A 9,426-nucleotide genomic window follows, 5' to 3' on the forward strand; every position below is an offset into this window, starting at 1 on the left:
CAAATTACACTTCCTAAAAATCTTATTTAAAACAGCTAGCCATTTACTTCTGGAAAGATAGTCGGGCCAGAGAAAAAAGAAGAAAAAAAAGCAACTCTGCACTGATATGAACTATCAGACCCATTTACATCGTAGTGGAGTGATCTACCAACTGTTTCAAGAACCATAAAAGACTGTGTCAGACTTAATCCAATTCTGAACCCAAACCAAATAAGTAAATTATAAAAATCTCAGTACTTGGCCAAACAAAATTCTGAAACATTTAATTCTAACAAAGCTAAATATTGCAATATCAATCTAGCTATCAAAACAACAAAAAAAAAAAACAAAAAAAAAACAAACAAAAACAAAAAACCCAATGAATATAATAATCATAATCATTACTTTGAAATCTAAATTTAAAAATGTGTATTTCAATATGAAAATATTAGGTGTATCTAAAGCCTCTATTAGGAATTCCACTTCAAATGATGATTAGATTAAAAATGTCATGAATATTCAAATCTTATCACATCAGAACACACACCTAGTGATGCAATAAAATAAAATGAATGTCTTTACATAATTAATATTGGGGACAAAAATAAAACAACAAAAAATAATTTTAGTATTACCTGAAAAATGTCTGCTTGCTGCATGTGGGCACTGTGAGAACTCAGCTCAGGTTCAATCATAAAAATGTGACAGGAACTTGACAGTGGAGCATTGCCCTCAGCCCCATATTGACTAGAGCTATCATCCGGAAGACCTAGAGTAACAAGTCCGAAGAAGTGTTTGTCATCTGGACATATTCCACTAAAAGCAATGCGGTCTGCTGGATAAGATGCCACCTCCTTCCCGACTGCATTAGATAGAGTGATGCCAGATAATGACACTTGCATCAACACTAAAGTGTGAACTCTTTTTTCAACTCTCAGCCTCCTCACTGCATTTCTTAAGGCCTGAAGACGTTGGTGGGGTCTAGTATGAGAACTTGGCATCTCTATTGAACCTATGTATCCTACAACAGCTCTTGCAGAATCAGCAACAACAGGCATGGCTTCAGCTTCTTCTTCCTCATCTATCTCTGACCCATGGAAGGGAATTGCAGGACCTGAGCTGTGGCGCCAAAGGTTCTGTGGCCTTTCAGTCTGTACTTGAGATTGAGGAAAACTTAACTGACGACCATGTCTTAGAGAAGCAGACACTTGAGGAACTCTTTTGACTACAGCAGCAGCAGATGAGATTTTGGCTGTTGAGACCACAGGACCTTTTTGAACAGACGAAAAAGCAAAACCATCCCCATCACTGTCTCTTATATTAGCTTTCCTAGATCCATCACTGCCTGAGCCATGAAGGTCATGTTTAGAAAGTCGAGAGTGTGCTGGTTTTGTCCATGGAATATCATCAGTTGATGCAGGACTAAAAGATGGATCAGAATCATCAGGATTTGGCTTCTGAGTTCTTTTGCCTTCATGACTGGCATATGCTTTTCCTCCACGCTCCAAGGGAGCATTTCTTTGTCTCACTCGATTTGGGTATCGAGATTTGTTACGAGGTAGATAATCATCATCAGAGGAGTCTGAGCCATTACAATTTTCTGCAACCTTAAATCAAACCAAAAACATATTTTTAAAATTATATAAATAAAAAAGGAAAACCAATAACATTATCTTTTTAACACTTCTTAAATGTTTTAAGTAAATAATTCAAATCTGAGATTAGAAGTGGTGAAAAAAATATATAATAAAACAAATTGTACAGTATAGTTGAGATGTTCAAAACCTCACTCTGGCAAAATAGCAAAATCAATTTCATACCATCAATTATTCTTTTTTAACCATGGGTCCAAACTCCTGTTTCTCACTTCTTTGGAATGAAATCACAAAAGTAAAAGTGGTAAAAAATGAAAATAAAATCACATTAAGTTCCAAAAGCAAAATAACGAGTACCAATAAAAATTGATAATGTTTTTAAAATTGAATTTATTCAATAAACAGCAAGTTTATCTATACTATAACATAAATTGTAATATAATTCAGATATAAATGGTAGTATTAATAATCAAAAGATTGTTTTGGACAATGGGGAGATTCTCTATCTTGAAGTTGAAGTTGAAAAACGTCACACCATAAATTTAAACTTTATTGAAGTTCATTGCAAGGGTTAATGTTTGACACGAGGGTAAATATTATTAAATTACTCATTTTCAAAAAACCATACAGCATCATTCCTCACCTGTAATTCTAAGGAACCAGTGGACAGACCAACCATCCTGACAACATCATCATGGCAGGCTCTGCTAACATTCAAACCATTTACAAAGTATAGCATATCCCCTGGTTTCAATCCGGCCTGATCTGCTGGGCTTCCAGTGACAATGCTTGACAACATGCACGGATTTTGCCCAGAAATAGTAAATCCATATCCAAGTTTCCCTCTTACAACGGTCACAGTCTTGGTACCATGTAAAATGCGCTTTTTCCTACGTTTTGCTTGATGCTGCTGATGATGATGCATGCTGTCTGGAGACAAAGACAAAAGATTTTTAAAAAGATAAATGGTATCGTGTTTAATACAAACTTACAAGTATATCAATGTTATAAATCTTGATCTCCCTAGATAAATACATACTTTATTAAAAGAACTTAAAGTTAAAGGTGACTAAAGCAATGCAAGAAGTAGAATTTGGGAAATCTAACATTCGTATGGGAATAATCAAACAAAGATACTTCTTGGGAATAGAACACTAATTGGAAAAAACCTTACTCCGGATGACAGTGACAGTTTTTGTTTTCTTCCAGCCAGACTCAAAAAATTGAAAGGTAAATGTTCTATTTGATTAAAAGTGGTGTAAATTTGAATATTGTTGTATGCATGCCCGACGACTCCGAACAATGACTCCGAATACAATTTCTGTGGGGACTGTCATGTCGTATGCCATATTTTGACCCCTGCGTTCAGATGTGTGATATTTAACACAAGATGAAAGTAAATAGTACTCAAATGCAAAATCCAGCTTTTTTTTAAAAAAGCACACGGATCAAGTTTTTGTCACTTTGAACTGAAAACATCAAACTGGCAATTCGCCTTTTTTTTTTTCCAACCAGCTAGAAACTTGTTAATCATCAAATCTATTCATAGTCCACCAATCATTAAAATTTTCACAACCTATCTACCTGTTACTGTTAACTTTAATGATCTCTTGTTTCTATATTATAATTTGTTTAATCTGACCATAATTTTGGGGATACTGATGATTGCCGGGAATTTTTAAATTTTATTTCACAGACGGATCCCTAGGCCTAGGTGTTGTTCGCCCCAAAACCGACCACACTGTACGCAGCCTTTCCTGTATTCCTCATACAAAACAATACAATTTATTATCACACTTCCACAAAAGTAGATTCAACAACATATTATCCGAATCAGAAATGAAAATAACTATCAAAACAAGGAAGCATAGATGGTGGAAAATTATCTACCTCATATATATGAATTTTAAGATGTACACCAAAATCGGTGTGGATAGACAGCTCAATGGGTTAGGCTCATTTTGTTCCTTTTCTGCACTGGTTCAAATTCGTTCTCTCCCTTATTGTGAACCTATGTGGCTAAATTTGGAATCATTTTAAAGGGCACAAAGCAAGATTTCTAATGGTGCATTTCATTATAAGAAACTTTAAAATTAAGGACATTTTAATTATACACCGATAAACAATTAATTGAAGAACATATCTGCCAAATTTCATCAAAATTGGCACAATCGCGCACTATTTTATTTTACTCGCCATCAACCCCACTTTTTAGGACAAAAACCTCATATTTTTTTCCATTTTCATTTCACCTTAATTTTTTCCATACTTACCGAAACATGAAAATAATTTATATGAAAATAAAGTTTATTTGCTGACCTTTAAAATGATATCCAACAGTTGCCATTTAATATTTAATTGAAACAAAAATAACTGAAAACAATAAGTGGGCCATAACCAGGGGTGAGAATGACTGGTCACAAAAAAGGAGGAAATTTTTCATCTTGAAGATCATGACCCATTCATGCAACCATAACCTATAAATTTGAATTTCACTAAAATTCACTGAGATGCGATCCAACATTTGTCTCGCAGCAATTTCTAACATGACTCGGTGGAATTTCAAAAGTTGAAAGTGTAATTACAACATTTAGTGGTTGTAGTAGGGATGATGATGTGGTAGTGGTTGTAGCAGTAGCGGTGGTAGGGATGATGTGGTAGTGATTGTAGTAGTGATGGTTGTATGGATGATTGTGTGGTGGTGGTTGTAGTAGTAGCGGTGGTAGGGATGCTGTGGCAGTGATTGTAGTAGTAGTGGTCGTATGGATGATTGTGTGGTGGTGGTTGTAGTAACTGTGGTAGGAAAGATGGTGTGTGGTAGTTGTAGTAGTAGTGGTGGTAGGGATGATGATGTGGTGGTGGTTGTAGTAATGGTAGTAGGGTTGATGATGTAGTGGTGGTTGTAGTAGTAGCTGTGGTAGGAATGATGATGTGGTGGTAGTTGTAGTAGTAGTGGTGGTAGGGATGATGTGATGTTATTTGTAGTAGTGGTGGTAGGGATGATGTGGTGTTATTTGTAGTAGTAGTGGTGCAAGGGATGATGGTGTGGTGGTGGTTGTAGTAACTGTGGTAGGAATGATGATGTGGTGGTTGTAGAAGTAGTGGTGGTAGGGATGATGATGTGGTGGTGGTTGTAGTAGTGGTAGTAGGGTTGATGATGTGGTGGTGGTTGTAGTGGTAGTTGTGGTAGGAATGATGATGTGTGGTAGTTGTAGTAGTAGTGGTGGTAGGGATGATGATGTGTTATTTGTAGTAGTACTGGTGCTAGGATGATGGTGTGGTGGTGGTTGTAGTAAAATTGGTCGTAGGGATGATGATGTGGTGGTGGTTGTAGTAGTGGTAGTAGGGTTGATGATGTGGTGGTGGTTGCAGTGGTAGTTGTGGTAGGAATGATGATGTGGTGGTAGTTGAGGTAGTAGCGGTAGTAGGGATGATGTGGTGTTATTTGTAGTAGGAATGGTGCTAGGATGTTGGTGTGGTCGTGGTTGTAGTAAAAGTGGTGGTAGGGATGATGTGGTGGTGGTGGTAGGGATGACGATATGGTGGTAATTGTAGTAGTAGTGAAGTGGTCTGTGTGTGTGTGTGTGAGAGAGAGAGAGAGAGAGAGAGAGAGAGAGAGAGAGAGAGAGAGAGAGAGAGAGTGAGTGAGAGAAAGAGAGAGAGCGAGAGAGAGAGAGAGGGGGGGGGGGGAGGGGGGAGGGAGAGAGAGAGATTAAAAAGGCAATAGGTACCTACAAAAGGGGGAAAAAATCCAGACCCATTTGCCCCTCCTCTTTCCCTTCAACTAGCTAATCAAAGAACACCACTCGTCTTCTGTGTCAACGGTGACATCTGGTGCCATTCTGTCTGGCCCGACGTCATAAAAACGGGACCGTCACCAAATTTCACGAGACTGAGCACAGGTGTCAAAATATGACATAAGACATAATGGTGATTTTGGGGTTTTGAGGAAAATGCTTGACACGGCAAATCCAGGGGAAAATTTCTGAGAAATTCTCAAAATTACTGATTATTTATCAAAAAAAAAAAAAAAAAGAAAAAGGAGGAATTGTGATGGGGATGGGCGGAGATAAACTACCATTTAGGCAGAAATCCGCCTTTAGGCGGAAGATTCTCAGCCCTGATAATGTTTGAATGCAAAACCCAAACTTTCCAGATCGCCACGAGATGCTGTTTTGAGGCAGCAGTGAGTCAGTGAGATCACAGATTCTCTCTGTAACTGTAAAATTGACCCAAAATTTAAACAGAAAAATGCAAAAAACTCTGGAATCGTTAGTCGTATAGAAACAAATAAGGTATCAAATTTTATGTTTTTTCAAGTCCCATCAACCTGACTCAACTGACTGGATCAAATTAAGTTAAGATATATCTTGAGTTTGAAATGTTTATCAAAGTCAAAGTCAAAGTGCCTACGTTAAGGGCTGTCATTATCCCCAGACACCTGTCTGGGGATAATGAAAATTCGGTATCCCCAGACACATATTTGAGACTCCACTCTTTTAAACAATTATCCACATTCCAGAATATTGAATGTTTCCAAATGCACATAGAAATAAGGACAGTTAATAAAATATCTATAAAAACATAAAATTAACCAACATTAAATCAGTTGTTACTACATATACACAATATGTGTCGACTTCGAAGTGGGTGTCATGGCCTAATGGTTTAGTTGTCTGCCCTGGAAGTTTTGCCAGAATCGACGTTGCGGGTTCAAATCCTGGTTCCGCCACTTTTTTTTTTTATTCTGTCTTCTTTTTACAGAACGTTGCAAGGGATAAATATCCCATCCATCCTCCCCCCACCTCTTTTTTTTTAACTCTCTCTCTCTTGGTTCCTTTCTAGTTACTTTTCTAGCAAATTGTCATATTCGTCCCCACTCCGATCTCAAAAAGTGTCTAAAAAGAATAAATAATTAAAAAGCAAACAAACAGAAATATTCAGAGAGTGACCAAATGGTCAGATAGAGGAGAAAAAAACAAACAATAATTTAAAAAAAAAATAAAAACAATTTAAAGAAATTCATGCTCAGAAACGGAACAAAAGGCCAAACAAAAAGTAGAAAAGAATAGACTCGCACACAAAAAAAAAAAAAAGAGGTGGGAAGAGGATAGATGGGACATTTATCCCTTGCAAAGTTCTATAAAAAGAAGATGGAATTTAAAAAAAAAAAGTGGTGGAACCAGGATTCGAACCCACAACGTTGATTCTGGTAAAACTTCCAGGGCAGACGACTAAACCATTCGGCCATGACACCCACTTCGAAGTCGACGCATATTGTGTATATGTAATGTAGTAACAACTGATTTAATGTTGGTTAATTTTGTTTTTATAGATATTTTATTAACTTTCCTTATTTCTATGTCTATGTGCATTTGGAAACATGCCAAATTCTGGAATGTGGATAATTGTTTAAAAGAGCGGAGTTTCAAATATGTGTCTAGGGATACGGATAACGTATGTTCATTATCCCCAGCCTCAGACAGGTGTCTGGGGATAAGGTGTCTGGGCCTGGGGATAATCACATGGAAACACATGGATTGGATGGAAACGTTCCATATTCTTGGATGTGCATAAATGTTTAAAAGAGCGGAGTTTCAAAAAAGTGTCTATGTATAATCGTCCATCGTTATGGGCAGACATTGTCTGCCAATATTCAATTTTCTTTATTGGCAGACATGTCTGAGTCTGAGAATAATCATACTAGATACTGTTGGAACTGAGACTGAGGAACTGAGTAGAGGGAAGGCTTAGTTAGTTAGGAACTGTCTAGAGTTTTATATTTCCTTAGGGTCGTTGAGGGAACACTTTGGTTGGTTCCCTTAGCACGAGGAGCTTTCGTAAAGCCTCCCAAAGCATGTGATCGATGACTAGGTTGGACAAAAACAAAATAATATCGATAGATGGCTCCCATGGATTGTTGTCACAGATTCAGATGCGAAGAAAGACCAGCAAAAGTCCAAAAGTATATGTCGAACTCAACTGAACATACGCTACATAACATGTAAAATAGATAGAAAATGGTCACCTTCAGGTTTTCAAAATGGCATCTAAGAAATTATTTGAATTATATTAAAAGCATCTAAAAGTTAAACTTTAAAACGATTTGTACAATATCTTTAAAAGTCTCAGTCCAGAGACGACGGGCCATTGTTTTCAAACCATAAAAACAACTTCCGCTAAGTCCATTCACCAATGGAATTTATTGTAAACATTCCATACGTAGATTTTTGGTACAACATAGATTTAAGTGCCTATACTTTGAAAGATGAGGTAGGCCTACTCATCAATCACTAAAAGAAAATATCTCTGGGCAACTTACACTCACGACGTAGATTACAAGACGGAGTCATAATCATTATAATCATTATAATCATAATCATCAATTAAGTCAGTAAACGCTGCAAAAGTCTACATAGAGCAGAAACTGAAATAGACTGGAAACTCCAATCATTTGATACATTGTGATTTGATACATTTTGATTCCAAGTCGTTCCCTCGGGCCTTTTAACTCAGTATCATTTGAAAAAAAAAATCCTTAAACTAAATTCTCTGAACGATCTTTTGCCTTTTCTGCTTTAGCTTTGTGGAACCACCGTGGAACTCATTAACTGCTTATACAAGAAACTGTCAGGCATTTGATACCTTTAAAAAATATCTCTCAAACTGGGTTATTTAGAGCTACCTATCTAATGAAACGTTGATATATATTATGTGTGTACATATGTGCGCAGGTGTGTGTGTGTGTGTGTGTGTGTAAATAGATATGTCTATATATACCTATGTTTGTTAATGCACAAATGTATGTATGTGTATATATGAGTATATATATGTTTATTTGTGTACATAGGCATGCATATGTATATACGTGTGTGAATGTATATGTAAATGGGTGTACGTATATATATATATATATATATATATATATATATATATATATATATATATATATATATGTATATATATATATATATATATATATATATATATATATATATATATATATATATATGTCTCTAAGGTGCTAACATTTTTTTTCGACAGAGACAATGCTGTAACAGGCCAGGTAGTCGTTTTATACCTGGGTATAGAGAAAAAATGTGAGTGGAGCCATACATTTTGATACATTTTGATTCCAAGTCGTTCCCTCGGGCCTTTTAACTCAGTATCATTTGAGAAAAAAAAAATCCTTAAACTAAATTCTCTGAACGATCTTTTGCCTTTTCTGCTTTAACTTTGTGGAACCACCGTGGAACTCATTAACTGCTTATACAAGAAACTGTCAGGCATTTGATACCTTTAAAAAATATCTCTCAAACTGAGTTATTTAGAGCTACCTATCTAATGAAACGTTGATATATATTATGTGTGTACATATGTGCGCAGGTGTGTGTGTGTGTGTGTGTGTGTGTGTGTGTGTGTGTAAATAGATATGTCTGTATATACCTATGTTTGTTAATGCACAAATGTATGTATGTGTATATATGAGTATATATATGTTTATTTGTGTACATAGGCATGCATATGTATATACGTGTGTGAATGTATATGTAAATGGGTGTACGTATATATATATATATATATATATATATATATTATATATATATATATATATGTCTCTAAGGTGCTAACATTTTTTTTCGACAGAGACAATGCTGTAACAGGCCAGGTAGTCGTTTTATACCTGAGTATAGAGAAAAAATGTGAGTGGAGCCCCCCCCCCCCCCCCCCCCCCCCCCCCCCCCAAGAACTCAAGTTTATGCCATCCATAGTGGGGCTCCGTTCCGGGCTTACAGTTTACAAACTGAACGGGATACCATTCATTAAACCATGAAGTCGCAGAAGAACATAT

General features: G+C 36.3%; 1 protein-coding gene across 2 annotated transcripts in view; it reads right to left on the reverse strand.

The window, feature by feature from the left end:
- Positions 1-7,765, reverse strand: part of LOC144964544 (regulator of G-protein signaling 12-like) — an 82,375-nt gene extending 74,610 nt beyond the window's left edge. For both annotated transcript variants that reach the window (XM_078898963.1, XM_078898962.1), the window contains exons 1-3: positions 7,603-7,765; positions 2,218-2,504; positions 615-1,586 (exon numbers count right to left, since the gene is read on the reverse strand). In XM_078898963.1, coding sequence (XP_078755089.1) covers positions 615-1,586; positions 2,218-2,499 — 1,254 coding nt within the window. In that variant the 5' untranslated portion in view covers positions 2,500-2,504; positions 7,603-7,765. The remainder of the gene's footprint in view (positions 1-614; positions 1,587-2,217; positions 2,505-7,602) is intronic.
- Positions 7,766-9,426: the final 1,661 nt, after the last annotated feature.

This window comes from Berghia stephanieae, chromosome 2 (assembly GCF_034508935.2).
Source record: "Berghia stephanieae isolate SIO BIC M18660-M18661 chromosome 2, UCSD_Bste_1.3, whole genome shotgun sequence".
NCBI classification, from domain to species: domain Eukaryota; kingdom Metazoa; phylum Mollusca; class Gastropoda; order Nudibranchia; family Aeolidiidae; genus Berghia; species Berghia stephanieae.